We start from the raw sequence: 17295 nt of genomic DNA on the forward strand, positions 1-17295 counted from the left end.
GGCACATTCTCTACCCCACAACAATGGTGCTTTTTCAGATTCTTTACTTAAAGCTGCTATAATCGATATTTTTACACCAACAATAAATCAAATAACTACTTGTAGTGTGAAAATGTCTGTCATAGTGACAAACCCACAGAGAATTATCACCCAGCTCTGCAGTTCTATTAGCGTTTTCAGCTCACTGTTTTGGTTTTACGGCCCTCAATTCAACTACTGTTTTGGTTCAGTCTCATTGCTCTCATCAGCCTAGTTTCCAGCAACATGAAGCAGCTGTTTTCAGTGAAAAAGCTCTGATAAACCCACTGTACACTACCTGCCCAGCACCAAAGCTCACTGACTATACCCCGATCAGATCTCTCAGGTCTTTAGACGGTGGCTTTCTGATTGTACCCAGAATCAGGAGCTGGTAAAGGTGCATTTAGTTACTATGGACCTGCCCTCAGGAATGCTCTGCCTGATGAACTGTGATCTATAAAAACTGTATCCACATTTAAAGCTAAGCTCAAAAACTTCCTGTTTTCTCAGGCCTATGAACTGTGTGTGTGTGTGTGTGTGTATTTGTGGTGACTGCTGCTCTGTATGAATTTCCTCGAGTATGTGTGTGTATGCAAATGTGTGTATATGTAGGTACTGTGTGTATTATTTTTTATAATCTTTTAATCTACTTCCTTTTTTACCACTTCATTGCATATGCTTGATGTTTTTGTCTCTTTTTTTAATGTAGAGCACATTGAATTTCCATGTAATGGAATGTGCTCTGTAAATAAAGCTGCCTTGCCAAAGGGCAGACAGACAAAATTAGTGACTAGCTGGTGAACATATTTAACATTTAACAGCTAAAGAACCAGATATTTCCTTCAAGAGTTGGTGGACACCAAAACGGTGACTCTGAATGTCTAAATAGGCATCTGTTTGCAATCACGTTCACTATGACAACATTATAAGACGGCAATATGACAATGTTTTGTCTACAACTTGCTGCATTGCCCCAAAGTGGCCAAAAAAGAAAAACATTGTGAGCACAATGTTAATTGACTTCATAATTGATTTTCAATCTCTTTTCAAACTTTAATCCATCCTGTTCTAATGGGATTTTTGGGAATATTGATGTGACCTACAGGATTTCATAAAGGATATAATGGCAGATTAATAGTTTCTTTGGGTAGAGAAAATTAATTTCACAAAACATTATCTACAGATGTTTAACAAAATAGTCTTTTGTCAACCTTCTTGGTAATGTTAGTAAAGGCGGAGATAACAGTGATGGCAGGTTCAGCAGCAGGCCTGAGGGTTGGTCATGTTTCTTGAGAATGGCTGCCAACACTGAATTAAACGTGTCCCTGCACCACAGAACTTTTTCTCCTGCAAAGACTCACACTCAAGTGTTCTTAGCGCTGTGCCGTGCCTCTGGTCCTCGCCAAGGTTCCTTCACATCCAAATTATTTAGCACTGTTTATTATACAGAGGTTATGCTGGCGCCAGGCGCTAGGATTCCCAAAAGAAAATTGTTTTTATACATATGAATGGAAAAAGGCTGGACGCTTGCAATGTAATCCTCTCAGTTTTGTGTGGACATGAAATTCAATCTACAATCTACTTCTTTGCCTGCCTTGGATATCTTCATTCCTGCTCTATTTATTTTTTGTTTTTGTTTCTTTTTCAATTTTATTTCTCTTCCCTTGGCAGGAACTGAATCATGAGAAACACAAATCCACAGAAAACAAATACTGTCCTAAAAAAAAAAAAAAAAAAAAAAAAAAACCCACACAAGTGGATGTCAGGAACAGTTGTAACAATTTGCTTGTTGTTGTGGTGACTTTCTTCAGGGCGAACTGATAATGGACAAAAGATGACCGTCTGCAGAATCTTTGAGAACAGGCTTACCCCATTTTATGCCTTTCACTTTGGCCCTCGTCCTCCAGGTTTAGAGCCAAGTGTAACTATTTTTAAATCCTTTTCTCCTTTTCTGTATCCTAATTTCTCTCTTTCTCCCCCTTTATCATACACCTTCCATCACTCTCAAACCCTTCCTCCTAACCTCTCTAAGTTCTCTCTCTCTTAGCCCTCCTCCTCCCTCTTTTTCTTTCTCTGATTCCCTCCATCCTAATACCTCCCTCTCTGGACTTAACCCCCCACCCAGCTCTCTCTCCTCTTCGCTTCACTCCAATGGCTTTCAGCTGTGGGGTAATCACTGCAATATTGTCTCTAGCAAGCCTTCTCTGCAGTTAAAATAGCGGAAATGTTAGTAATAGGGGAACTCTGTGAATAGGAATGTAGGTGCTTGTGTGTGTTTATGACCTGGAGTGCAATGAAAATAGACAGATGATGAAGAGTTCAGTCATAAAATGGATATGGTCTGGTAATTGTGTTCCTTTTCAACACATCATTCGTTAGCATGTTTTGTTGCAACGTTTTACTGTTGTCGCTTATTGTGCTGAAAAGTAAAACACGCAGTGCCTCAAACTACACATGCAAATATGATTAAAAGAAAAAAATCTTTATGAGACTGCACATTTTTATACACCATGCTCTTAGATGACATGATTGCATTACACCCCTTCAACATTTTGTTTTCTTTTGTTTGCCTCGCTGCAAAGGAGGAGCGGCGATTTGCGAGTTTCTGGTTCTCCACACACTTTTAAAAAATGAGCTGCATGACAGAGTGCTTCCCCCTCCTTGCAACAGTTGAACAACAGCACGTCAAAGTCTGGCAACAAAGCATCCATTTGAAAAATGGACTTTGCATTGCTTTGCCTAAGCAAACACGTTTCACTAACACAATCTCCGCATTGCTCTACATCATAATTATGGGGTATCCAGAGACGGAGAGCCAGTAAATGAATAACATAGTTTATGTGCACACATGAGGGCTGCTTTGTGAGCTCTATGGTTTTCCAGCATGTAGGGGGAAAAAGACTGAGAGGCTCTGATTCTGCGGAGTTTAAATAAGGAGGACTTTCTGCACCAAATCTTCTCTATTTTGCAAACAGTTAGGTTTAGCAAGAATGAGAGAAAGCAAGCTGTGTTTAATGGTCTCAGGTCATACCATCTCTCCAGTGGGGTGCTTCATTTCAGACTCTGGATTTGGGCCTAAAACACTGACATCTATCATGGACAAAGCTAACTCTATCCAAAAACACTTACACACACACAGTGGTAATTACTCTAGGAAAGTAAAAGCCCTCCATTCAAGTGTTTTGTTAAGTAAAAATAAAGACATAGTTCAGTAAAATGTACTCAGATATCAAAGATACCATCATCTTCGAAAAACAGTTTCAGCGATTTCATTGTTTTCGGGTCAGTTGAGGGTGGCGAGGAGGAAAAGAAAATTACATTTTCTTTTGTTGAATTGTTGAATCTGTATAAACTACTGTAGTGACTACATATATCATGTGGTGGAAGAAAAAGTACAATATTTCCTTCTCAAATGTAGTTAACAAAATGGAAACACACCTCAACTGTACTGAAGTACAAGTAAAAGTACTTAGTTACTCTCCACCTCTGACACACACATGTTAACATAGACACTGACATGTATACAAGCATATTCACGAATATGTTTTCACCAGCTCAATCACAAACACAGAGTAACATATAAAGATATACCATATCTCTCCTTTTATGATACACACATCTGCAAACACACATGCACGGTACTGCTTTCATGCACACATACAATCACATACAGATGTACTGGAAAACACACACACATATTGCCCAGGCCTCATACGTGATGACATCTCCCCCTCAGTTGGCCTTGTCGCTTGTCCTTTGAGGACACAGATGCTAATTGGAAACAGGAAGCTGGTGTTCCCACAGAAGTTTCAAAGAGCTGTCACATTGAATATCTCTCAGTTCCATTATAATCCTCAATGCTGCCCTGACCACAGTTTCCTCCCGCTACATCGCCATCATTCAAAACACTGAGAAACCCCATATTACAATCAAGTATTTGTGTGCTCTATTGTTTGGAGCATAGCATGTAAAATACACTCATCAGCCACTTTACTGGATACACCTTGCAAGTACCAGGTTTGACCCCCTTTTGCCTTCAGAACTGCCTTAATTATTCATGGCATAGATTCAACAAGATGCTGGAAACATTCCACAAAGATTTTGGTCCATATTGGCATGATAGCATCACGCAGTTGCTGCAGAATTGCTGGCTGCACATCCATGATGCAAATCCCCTGTTCCACCACATCCCAAAGGTGCTCTATTGGATTGAGATCTGGTGACTGTGGAGGCCAGTTGAGTACAGTGAACTCACTGTCATGTTCAAGAAACTAGTTTGAGATGATTTGAGCTTTGTGACATGGTGCTTTATCCTGCTGGAAGTAGCCATTAGAAGATGGGTACACTGTAATAAAGGGATGGACATGGTCAGAAACAATACTCAGGTAGGCTGTGGCCTCTAAAGGGGACCTATTATGCTTTTCCTTATTTTCAGTCATATACATAATGTTACAATGTTGGATGTTCATATTAAACATGGCGAATGTGTCAAATTATGAGGTATGTAGAAGCAATCCCTGTGAGCAAAAAGCACCGGCTTCAGACTGCCCTGAACACTCAGTTTCCAACTTTCAGCCCGAGCCAACGTCAGGTCTTGACAGATATCTATATTGTCATCTGCTCCATGCGCAGCGTGCAACTCACTGCTCCACTCAGCTAACATTATGGCATTTTTCCATTGTTTTGGGGGTAGTCACGCTGAGCCATGACTCCATTACACTGCAGATCAAAGTAAAATAAGTTGTTTACCTGTTGGAAGTGTGCTGGTCGTCTGCAGCTCTTCATCAAACATCATCACTTTGGCTGTTTCTGCTTGTACTGTTCCTCCCTGCATTATTTTTAACTGATCCGCTGAACAAAGAGCTCCAAATATGTCCATATCTTGTTGTGTTGACTGGTTTTTAGTGCTGCTAATGGAGCTCTGCTAACACATTTAATTTCCTGTAAATTCTTCACATAAAAGTCTCCCGTTATTTAGTTATTTAAAAGCTTTTAATATGAAGCCGTAAAGCAGGAAATGTTGGGTTTGCATCGGCGGTAACTTAATACATCTCTGATAGGCTGCCCCTTGGCAGGCTTCCAGAAAGCTGGCCAATCAGACCTTTAAGGCTGGCCTTAAAGAGACAGGAGTTATGACTGCCTGTTAGAGACAGAGGCTAAACTGAGGGGCTTCATAAAGGGCCAGTATAAGATAAATAAGGAGTTTTTTTAATTGCGAATCATGCAAAGCTACGCTAGTGGAGTCCCAGAATAAAAATATAGTGCTGGAAATTAGCATAATAGGTTCCCTTTGAAAAATGCTCAATTGGTACTAAGGGGCCCAAAGTGTGCTAAGAAAATATCCCCCACACCATTACACCACCACCACCAGTCTGAACCATTGATACATGGCAGGATGGATCCATGCTTCCAAGTTATATACACCAAATTCTGAGAACTCATCAGACAGACCAGGCAACGTTTTTCCAATCTTATATTGTCCAATTTTGGTGAGCCCATGCCAATTGTAGTCTCAGTGTCCTGTTCTTAGCTGACGGGAGTGGCACCTGGTGTGGTCCTCTGCTGCTGTAGCCCATCTGTTTCAAGGTTTGATGTTTTGTGCGTTCAGAGATGCTCTTCTGCATAACTCAGTTGTAATGAGTGGTTAATTGAGTAACTTTTGCCTTTCTATCAGCTCAAACCAGTCTGGCCATTCTCCTCTGACCTCTGCAATCAACAAGGCATTTTCGTCCAGAGAACTGCTGCTCACAGGACATTTTCTTTTTTCTGACCGTTCTCTGTAAACCCTAGAGATGGGTGTCCATGAAAATCCCAGTATTTCAACAGCTTCTGAAATACTCAAACCAGCCCATCTGGCACCAACAACCATGCCACACTCAAAGACACTTAAATCACCTTTCTTCCCCATTCTGATGCTTGGTTTGAACTTCAGCAGATCATCTTGACCATGTCTACATGGCTAAATGCAATGAGTTGCTGCCATGTGATTGGCTGATTCGATATTTGCATTAACATTGAGTTGTACAGGTGTACCTAATAAAGTGGCTGGTGAGTGTAAGTACATGAGGTAAATGTAAAATAGTAAAAGGCTTAAAAATGAATCTGTGAGCCAATTTCCTATAACATACATACTGTAAAGATGGACATTCACATATATATTCAAAATATTTACATACTGATTGACAGGCACATAAACATATGCACTAATAATTAATTTAGACTGCCGTTGACAACAATTAATAATTTGTGGAATCATTATGATTCTGGTCAATGAATCACCTAAAAAGGCTTATAAAATGTGAGGATTTGCTGCTTTTCTTTATTTTATGTGATAGTCTAAAACCCAAATATATTCAGTTTACTATTAGATGGAAAAAAATATTTTGGAAAATAATATATAATAAAAATCATAATTATTTGCAGCCCTACACATAATCAGCACCTTATTTATTCACCCGCACAACACCACATACACACACGACACACTTTTTTAAGTTTTGATTATGTGCAGCCATTTCTCGTTTTTTGTAAACTGCAGCGATCTGTATCTTAGGGACATAAAATCTGTATCAAAATCAGTTTTAACAGATATGCTCCTCTTACAGAATTTGGCCATTTTCAGTAAAACCTAACCATGGGTCACTGACACTCTGCACCGCACCTCCTAATCTACTATAGGAGACATCACTGTAGAAAAACGTAAATAAACAATGAGATATAAATTAAATTAAAATCTGCAAATAAAATAGAAAGAAATTAAATGCACGTTTTGCTGACTATTTCATAAAAGACAAACATCCCATATATCACAGCTAACCAATATATCCACCCAAACCCAACACACATAGTCAGACACAACCCCCACCACATTCACTCCTTGACTTGGTGCAGAAGCGTGAAAGCAGTCCAGCTGCCCAGAGGGTAGTGAACATGCTGAGGCATAATTGAAAAGGAGACAGAGAAAGCTAAACAAATTACACCAAAGGAAAGAAACCAAGAAACATAATCCCGCCGGTGCAGGGCTGTCTTCAGACTGGAAATGTTTTACATTTCATCACAGACTGGTGGCTTTGAAACCGGTTACACTGGAGCCAAGATGATACTCTCAAACTGTACACTTAACGTATGGTACAAGCTACTTTCCTGGTATCGTTTTCATAGTCATCTTGAGATCAATATGTGGCTAATAATTGTATCCTGAGACCAGTGTAATGGCGATATTTGAGGAGGTGGTTATACTGCGAGGAGAGGTGGGCATATCGGTGATATGGTCACTGCCAATTGAGTGTGCCAAATGTAAGAGTACATTGTAAACTAAATCCAATCAACGTTCTCTGTGGTTTACTTTCAATTGAATTATTTCCCAAGGAATGTTCCCAATGCTACAAACCTATCCATGGGTGAGTATTCTAGGTATCTGAATTCATAGCATTAATCATGTGTTGAAAGTGTACCATATCATATTAATTACAAACTCTTGGCTGTTCTTGCAGCGGACTATTGTTCTAAACCTTTTTAAGTGTTCATTTATGATGCATATCGGGGAAGAATATGCGCCTTCAGTTTTCAGTATCAGGAGTTTGTCTTACCTTGCCTCCTGGAAGTGGAGCTATTCTGCTTATTCTCCTTATAAACCAACTGTTTGATCCACAGCGTTGGAGCAGTTATCTCTGCAATGACAGGAGGACAGAATATAGATCAACAGATTTCACATTCTTAGATGATCTCAAAGTAATTGACCACAGTTTATCTTTATTTTCACCTCGTTAGCCAAACTGGATCCACCAGTAGCTGCATATTTCAAACGCAACTTGCACAGCCAAGCGTTGCCCACAAAACCAAAATTAAAATAGCATCCAAGGTCCCAGTCTTTCCAATATGTCATGTGGTATTTTTGACATCTAGACTTTTCCATTTGATGTAATGGTGCATTCTTAAGAAATGGCATCTTGGGTTTGAATGTAAAATCATGACACACTGTAGCTTCAGTGCAAGAACAAAATGTGAATCAAAAGCTTAAAAAAGCACAAAGCAGAAATTTCATGAGCTTCATTTTTAACCCCTGATTGACTAGGATGACCAGGTGGAGGAGCAGTCATGATGGGAGACTTACCATCACCCTCAGGTGGGACATGAGTCTCCATGGTGGGCGTGGGCTTGGAGCCATCGTCTGGGTTGAGGGTGAGAAAGAAACGGAAAGAGACTACCATTATTGAGGTTAATACAATCTACTCTCCAGAACTGTTGAATGGTTGGGATTTGCACATGGCCCGGCCAAGATAGATAGAAAAACAGACAGATAGACAGATAGAATAATAGAAAAACAGAGGACGACCACCTACATGTGGCTCTACATCTCTCGCACACACATCAATAAATCAACTTCCCACACTGACATTCTCACACAGGTTGCACATTCACACTCGCACAATCATAAAGTAAGGACCAAAAAGCATCCAACCACACACACATACACACACAAACATGCACAGACATACACTCACATGAGAAAACACTCCCCCAATCAGGAATCCCTTTACTCCTGCTCGCATGAGTGCAGTGCAGGTGTGTAGGATGTGTTGATAGGAACAGAAAGGCCCACCCACTACTAATCCAAACACAGAGGTAAATAGACCTCTGAAGAAACAAAGGAGGGTGAACTTCATCTTTCTTTACTGTCAAAATAAGACGTTTTGTTGGTTGGGTCAGTCGATGAATTGGTCCATCCAAAACCCCGGTCAAAAGTAAAATCTCAATAATTAGCCAGATTAGCCAGATGAAACTTGGTATTGATAATCATGGTCCCCAGAGGATGTTTCCTAATGATTTTGGTGATGCTCTGACTGTTATTGTAGCACCACTGTCAGGTCAAAATGTCCCCTTGGCCCACACTATAGTCCATGACAAGATATTTGTCCAGAACTAATTACCAGATTTTGATGAAATTCATCATGGATAGTTATGCTCTTAAGATAATTAACCATAATATTTTTGGTTGACCCTCTGATCTTTCCTCTAGTGCCATTAGCCCAAATTTCCATTTGAACAGTAGAAATATCATATTTAATGGGAAGAATCCTTCTCTCAGGTGGATACATGTTTTTGTATTTAACAATCCCACGGCTTTATCTCCTGCATCATCCTCAGGAGAGTGTGTTACTGTAGCACACACAGCACTGGATGAATAACAGCTCCTGGCTCTGAAAATAAGCACTAACAAGCATTTTTCTGGTACCTTTTATACAGTATTGATTTGTTTTATTTGGCTACATGCTAACTATACAACACGTCACTGTATCACCATATTCATGAATATTCATCACCATCAAACTCTTTAAAAGTACTCTGTATACATGTTATAATTTGGCAACCAAAGAGTTGTTCACCAGATGTTGTGAAGTGAATGATGTGGTCTGAATCTTTTAAAAAAAATATGTGCTACGAGTATCTCACACTGTGGTAAAAAAAAATAAACTGGGTACAAAGGAGCTCCCAATAAATAAATGTATTCTCTTTTCTGAGGCAGTGTTTCAATCTGTAAGATCTTCCTGAGGCCTGACCTCACTCCTTTGTATCCTGCAATGAAAAAATTTTGTCTTGCACCTGAATAATTTTGCCTGGATGTGCACACAGTTGGTCTCTCTTAAAAAACAAAAAACAAAAAAAACAATCACAGTCAACAGCATATTTTCACTATCCTAGTCTTTCCACTGCTATAATGCTATGTGATGAAGGAAAATGTACTTACATAATTCAAATATAGTTCCTTGTAATCTTAGACACAATTGGTGACCATTACTATTTTACTGTGTCTGAAATGTGACTATTTCTAGCAGCGTTACTTGTTTGGCACATACTGTATACTATATACAGCAGATTGATACAACTGAATGATTAAAATTAAAACAAAATATTCCGAGCTGAAGGAATCCTTGTCCTGGTCCTGTTTAAGAGACTGATAAATTGTAATGGGTCTTATATAATACTGTGAATTTGGCTACCTAGAATACTCACCCATGTGCAGGTTTGTGGCATCTGGAACATTCCTTGGGAAATAATTCAATCAAAAGCAAACCACAAAGAACTTTGATTGGATTTAGTTTACAAATTAAAAAAAGTCCTTAAATCAGATGGTATACTGTATCAGCAAATTGAATCTGAATTGATCTGGTCAAACTGTAAATCAGATACAGTGGTTACTGGACTGATCTCAGACCAGTGCATACCTGGGTCAAGCTTTAGTCATAAACATATGTCAGCATTTATTTGCAACCTACTGCAGATTTGTACGGCAGCATATTGCTACCACGCCATAAAAAGAAAAATGGATCAATATCACATTATAACATGAGAAGTTTATTGTTATAACAAAATGTTATAACAAAAACCTTATAACAAGATATTTTCACGTTATTACAACTACAAACTTATAACGCTAAAACAAGAAACATTTCTTGTTATAACAATATACTATTTAGGTTATGACAAGATAAGTTGGTCTTGGGCGGAGGTGGACTCCCCGTGATGTACTCCAGTTATGAACTGGCAATTGGCCTTTTGCAGTGAAACTACAAGACGGCTTGATCCTACACTTTCTCCATCTATTATGGCCTCTTACACATGAAATGGTCTGCTTTTTTGTGCTGGTATGTGGAGAGGGGTAAACATCGTGCCCTCTATCTCATGTGTTAATTTTCTTCCAGCTGTTAGTACATAGAAGTGTGGCTCAATCTCCGGTTAAAACATGCTGTGGCCAGTTCATCCTGCTGTAAAGGCTATGGAGAGAGATCTGTCTTTGCGTACACCCTGGTTAAGTGCATTTAAAAGGAGTCAGAAGACAGCAAGTCTGTCATGCGCTCCTTGGCGTGTGTGTTAGTGCTTGTGGACTCTGGTGGCTCTTCCAACTTCAGCTGAATAATAATGCCCCTCCAAATTATCGATGAGAAATGACGCTACCTCCAGAGGGTCGGACTCATTCATCCTTCTTTACAGCCCCATGCATTTTAAAATCCTTCTTAGCGTACGTATACTTATCATAATATCATCCACTGTGCTCAGTAACAGCAGAATCTTGTCATGTCTCAAACCAACAACTTAAAACCATCTGTGTAAATGAGCCGTATTCCTCAATTTATCCATTCTCTGCACGTTTCCTCATTCAAACGTGATTCACGTTATAACAATAAACAAAGGTTCTTGTTAGAACATGATAAGTTTGTATGTCTTAATAATGTGAAAAACATCTTGTTATAACAATAAACTTTTCACATTCTAACGTGATATCAATCCATTTTTCTTTTTCTGGCCTGGCAGCAATATGCTGCCGTAGATTCGCTACAAGTCCACTATAATAACTTATTTTAGATTTTCTGAAATTTCCCATGTAAAACACACTGATGATGTATGCAGAGCATGTTAAAACAAATTCTGTAACTTACAGTATTTGTCAATTACCATTTGACCCAGGTCTTGACTGTGATCTACAAACTGTGAGGAAAAAAACAATTATTGCAAACATCAACAGCAAATCTTCCCTCGACTATCACCTGTACACTCTCCCAGTCCCCCACAGCAACTCTACTGTAACCCCCTCGGAGCTGGGAAACAACAAAAGCACTTTACAAGAGAAAAAATCCGGAGAGGCTGCCCATCTTTCTTCTCAGTGAGATTTCTGAGGCAGAGCAGCTGTTTGTCTGATAATGCAGGCTGATCCAGGCCAAAATCCTTGCATGAGGTTTACTTTATTTTTTCTTTGATTTAATTACTTTGAAGAAACTGGAGGAAAAACATAGACCCACAGTAGGATTTTTTCTTCATCTGCTCAAGTGATTATACATGTTAAATTGTAAAAAATAGCGGAATTAGAACAAAACAGGTCCAGTTCTTTTGTGTCTCTCATTCAGTATGCAGTGCTGTTATACTGTTGTATCTATATCTAAGGCATGCTCATGTACAGAGCTCAGCATCATGCCAACATGCAGAAAAAAACAGATAGTTTTAAAATGTACCCTTTTACTGTAGAAATAGTTTTCATCCAAATCCTCCTCTTACAATCCGAACTCGTGTACCTTTCTGCTCTGCACAAATATGGACTTTGCACAGATCAGATGGCACAAAACCAGGTCAAAGCACATTTTGACCACATTCTCATACAAACAGAAACACACATGAACAGAACACACACACGCATGCACACACAACATACAGCAGATCTCAACTCACCTTTTCTACCAGAGTTCGGTGGCCCAGGTGGTTTATCGGTTACTGACCCTGCGGTGAAGAAGAAGGGGAAAAAAAACCATGTACAAAGCAAAGACTAGACAGCAAGAACTCTTGGGGAACATTTAAAGAGTTTAAATCTTGTTTATTCATTTTAGAAACAAAAAAAATACTGGAAATTTACTGTAAATAAATTATTTTGAGTGTTTGAGTCACTTAATAACTAATTTTCATGGCTATCTTTTGGTTTAGAATGAAGATTGATTGTTCCAACTAAACAAAAGCCACAAGCCAACAGCAAAACAACACTCCCATGGATTACCCAACCCACTGACATCTTGAGTTAGATGCTGAGGTTTATCAAAGTCTGATGAGTACATTCTGTTAGTACTTGATAGTAGGAACACATTGGAACACGAGGCTTGTTTCATTATCTTATCACTGACTAATGCAAACCTGAAGTGATCTGCACCATCTGTGTGAAATTATTATGAGAGAAATCAACTTGTACATTTCCAAATATCATTTTTGTTTGGTGCATGCAGGTAGCTGGGATCATGCATGGATGCATGGAGGGAAAGAGCAAAATTAGACAGTGTAACCAATTAGAATACAAGGGCAAAAGGTGGAAGTTTGAATGCAACTAGAAGGAAATTTACTACCTGACAATCCACTTGTCCCAGCATGAGTTCCCATAAATTCACGGAAGTTTCCTGCAAATGTATGCGAGATGATTGATTTGTGTCATAGTGTCTGAGCATGTCAGTAAAGGTCATTTGTTGTCATCTGAGAGGGAAGGGAAGAGTTGGGTATGTACGACTGTAGCAGCTGTATTGTGCCCAGATTCTGGTTGCGGTGTCATAAATACCTTTGCAAGAAACAATGAAAATATCGGATCTTATGCAGGACAGAAAGGAGACAGGTAGAGGTTGTGTTGCTTGTGCTGTAAACTACATTTCAGTATTTCATAAGAGTTTATTTAGACCTGTGCAACTGAGAAGATTTCATCCTCTGAGTGCAGGTAGAGTCTAAGAAAAAAACCCAGTTGTAAAAGTTCAGAGGTCGCACACTAGATCTCCAGAGGTTATTTTATATTTCTACATGAGAGAGGAGTGTTTTGGAGCAAACAGCTTGATTCTGCTCTTGATGATTCAACTTGAAGAAGTGTGATTTTAAGGGTCTTAAAATCAAATAAATGAATTACAGTGAGATCTGAGGCATCAGTGGATTCACTCACAGAGGCAAAGTAATTCCACACAGAGCTTTTACATGATTCAAGTCTGGTGAATTTTGACAAACAAATGGTGCTGACCAATTGTAAACCATCTTAACAGTGGTGACCTTTGAGGGATTAGAGATATATACAGGGGACCTAAAGGTTAGAATTGTGGGTTTATGACCAGAGAGTTCACCAGTTCAGTCCTTGGACCAGCAGTATAAATCTTGGTGGGAAAGTGAAAGCTTGCCCCTCTCTCATTACCGCCACTCCATCTTCCAGGTGTGAATGTCAGTAACTGTGTGAGTGTGAGCAGGACCCAAAACAACAGTTTTACATTTTTAAGATTCTTCTTTCAATGTTTTGAAAAATCCGTCAACATAAGCCTCAAGCCTGGAAGTTGTTTTCCCCAGAAACTGTTGTTTGCTCCAAAAAAACATTCTTTTGCAGAAATGAGAATAAATTGATATCTGAGCTTCTACCACATCTCAGTATGTTTTGCTGAAATGGCAAAGCTATGATTTTCTGGTATGAATGGACAGTAACCATTCTTCATTGGTGAACTTTAAAGATTCTGTCTGAGGGACTAAGAAACAGCAGGTGCTGAGGGCAGCCATACAGGTGATTAGTTGCACAAGTGGGAAAAGCAGGAAAAAGAGAGGGAAAGACTGAGGCAGAGAGAGAGAGAGAGAAAGAAAGTGAGAGGGGGAGAGACACAGAGAGAGCGGGAAGCCTCTGGCGGTCTGCGGAGCAGCTTCAGAGGGGCATGCGACCACTCTCACCACACTCTCCACACAAAATTTGCACCATATGCTCTAGTGGCTGTGCAATCCAATTCTGGCAAAGACCCCTGTGTATTATCTTCTGAGGGAAAATGTTGGTGATTATCATAAAGTGTTCCCATCCAGGATGAGTTTGCTGAACCCTGCTCTCTCTCCTCCGGCCTGCTGACAGCAGTTAGACGAGGGGAGGAGGGGCGGGAGGGCTGAGAGGCCCCTGGATGTATGGCCATTAGCCTTCTCATTGACCTTGCACCTGCTATACTCCACATGACATGTAATACACATGTGCTCTTATGCTGTTCAGACAGACTCTCTTTGACTGTAATCCAAAGGTGTTCACTCTGTATCCCTCATCAGCACAGTCAGTCTTCCTGAAAGTCATTTTATTTCAGATAGAGGGTTAATTTACTGAAAAATTTTCTCAATTTTAATTAAATTTTGACTGTGCTGTTCAGTATACTAATATGATAACGCATCTAGTCTCAACTATTTCTTTGAGAAGGAACTGAACAATAGCAAATGGTTTCCAGTTGTTTTTTGAATCCTGAAAAAAGTCCAAAATACTAAAGTGTCTGAAAGATAATTCTCCCTAACCCCAGTGACTTGGCTTTTAAACACTCTTGGCTCCAAGACCCTAAAATTCAGCCACCATTGAAGTTTTTACAGACTTGCTACGTTGCTTCTCCATCCTCCTAAAGAATTTCCAGGAAATATCCAACCCTTCTACCAGATCTTAGTAATAGTAAGACAACCTGTTAGATATTGCTCTCGAGAAGAGATGCTGTGGTTGCACAAATACCTGAGACTGTCACAACTAATGAGCACAGTTCTAAGGCATAACCGATGCAGGCCGTGTTGGCAGCAACATATATAGGCAGCCTTGTATGGGCCAAATGTTTTAAGATGATTTTGAGTAACCCTGAACTTTTCATCCACAGGCTGCCACGCTGTTTGCCCCCCAGTACCTGAACACACCGGGGTCCTGTTGTGCACAGAGGAGCCACTCACTGGCTTGCCGTCACTGGTGACACACCAGCAGTAACCTGTCAGAGTATGGCACTGCACCTGCAGAGGCAAGACAGATACAAAAAGGTAAAACACACCGAAAATTACAACAGCATCATCTATAAATGATTTGGTTGTTTTATTTGAGTGTAAATACATCATACGGTGTAGAGTATAATCAAAGATTTATGTCAGTGAAGTGAAACTAATCCCTTGGACAATGTGAAGGGATAAATCACAAGAGAGGGAGTGAAAGTAAGAGCAAGATGAAAAGTGACAGATTTGATATGGAAAGCCATGGATGATCTAACACAGACCTGTGCAAACGTCCCATCCTCATTGCATTCTGGGATAAACATGGACTCCTGAGGTCTCCTGGCTTGTTCCAAAGCCTGGTTCCTCTCAACACGACACTTGGACTGACCTGCATCTGTAACGTATTGACAGGAGAGTCTGGTCTCGTATACTGTATACAAATCTCCAGCACTACTGTTTTGTTTTTTTTTTGCTGAAGACACGTGTTCTTTGTCAACAAGATCCTGTTCACACCTGGGAGCTGCCCAGTACACTTTCACATAATTTACTACTGTTGGCCATTGAGCTGCCCTGCACAAGAGCACATTTTTGATAGTTGTACAGTGAGGAAACTGCATTACATATTTTCTCCATTTTTTTCCCTTGTGACAGCTTTGAGCCATTTTTCCAACCTTTATGCTCCCACTGCTATTTTTGTTGCTAATAACAAGCAGCCTGTAACATGTTTAACCTGCTGCTCTCTACACTAAAAAGCCTCTCCATTGAAAACATTTCACAATGAAGATACAACAAACACAGACAAGTCAGAGACCTTTTATGACACCGCTCCAAAATGCTAAAACAACACATTCCTCAACAAATTACATTTCCAGTGACCATTAGCAGTACCAGACTTCAGCTATAAGCATCACATTGTACAGTAAGTGCTGGGAAGTGTGTCTTGTACTGTTCATTGATATTTTTGAAATGTCAGTGGAAACTAAGCTTGTGTTCCTGCAGCTCTGATGAGCCAGACCTGGTCTCAGGAGACAGAGATGGAAGCAGCTAAAAGGTCAGAGAATAAAGTGGGCTTCACACCAGCTGGTCGTTGGTACAAATTCCCAACAGCAACTACTGTTTTTATTGCTCTCGCAGCTCCTGAGGAGTTGAGCTTCATGTTCAACTGTTCCTGTGTACACATTTACACCAGTGAGCTGACCAGTGTGACCGCAGTCCTCCACTCTTGGAAAAACATTCTCCTTGGATAAATAAAAGTTTAAAACAGTCGTCTCCGGACCTGAGAGGAGACAGACATGTTGTCTCCTCCAGAGCGGAGGACGGACAGAGCCAGACTAGGGTGATGATGTCACCGAGAGGGATAGACATGGTTACATGTATTCATAAACCTGGACTTAGAGTATATTTAGTCTTACTTTAGAAAAAAAGGCTCATTTAGTGTTGTAGTGTTCGTTTCTTGAGGAGACAAAGCAGTGACAGTTCAGTGTCCTACTGAAGACTCTGACTACTCATTTAAATAACTCTGATTTATGGAAATGTAAAAACAACTTCATGATCAGAAGCATTAAACATTAAATCTTCCCTTGTGCATGTTTTAGTTGTTAGACAAGGCAGAAATATATGCACATCCAGAGGTTTGTCTCTTTAATTTATTTTATTTTAAATGTATATCCATCATTTGAAGAAGTTAGATTAATTGCAAAACACATAGTAACTAACCTGACTGAAAAAAACATCACTTATGTGGACTTCATGGTCTCTATTTTAGAGATTCTGAATGTTGAGATGGTTCATGATGTGTTAACTCTACACATGTTTTTTGATTCCATCTAATGTAAATAATGAATAAACAGATCTGCCTGCTGTAATAGCACATACCTACGCCTCTGTTATTGTTTGTAGTTGTTTGTTATACCTGTTAGCAATTTATAAGTCTTGTAGTCAAATTTATCTGTTGTGTTTAATCTCAATCTCACGCACACCTCAAGAAGCCTTTGCCAGGCTTTGACATTGTAAACAAAG

The 17295-nt window shown here is 39.7% G+C and overlaps 1 protein-coding gene and 1 long non-coding RNA gene across 5 annotated transcripts in view; one reads left to right on the forward strand and one right to left on the reverse strand.

Annotated features, from left to right (window-relative positions):
• smoc1 (SPARC related modular calcium binding 1) overlaps nt 1-17295 on the reverse strand; it is a 56649-nt gene that overhangs the window by 18367 nt on the left and 20987 nt on the right. For 3 of the 4 annotated variants that reach the window (XM_042388660.1, XM_042388661.1, XM_042388658.1), the window contains exons 4-8: nt 15558-15670; nt 15201-15300; nt 12241-12288; nt 8132-8221; nt 7608-7688 (exon numbers count right to left, since the gene is read on the reverse strand). In XM_042388660.1, coding sequence (XP_042244594.1) covers nt 7608-7688; nt 8132-8221; nt 12241-12288; nt 15201-15300; nt 15558-15670 — 432 coding nt within the window. The remainder of the gene's footprint in view (nt 1-7607; nt 7689-8131; nt 8222-12240; nt 12289-15200; nt 15301-15557; nt 15671-17295) is intronic. The other variant, XM_042388662.1, reaches the window with a different exon arrangement.
• Nucleotides 15578-17150, forward strand: LOC121881035. The gene is made up of 2 exons (XR_006091692.1): nt 15578-16327; nt 16411-17150. It is a non-coding gene; the product is annotated as an uncharacterized LOC121881035 (long non-coding RNA).

The sequence above is a fragment of the Thunnus maccoyii genome, chromosome 16 (genome assembly GCF_910596095.1).
Source record: "Thunnus maccoyii chromosome 16, fThuMac1.1, whole genome shotgun sequence".
In the NCBI taxonomy this organism is placed as follows: Eukaryota; Metazoa; Chordata; class Actinopteri; order Scombriformes; family Scombridae; genus Thunnus; species Thunnus maccoyii.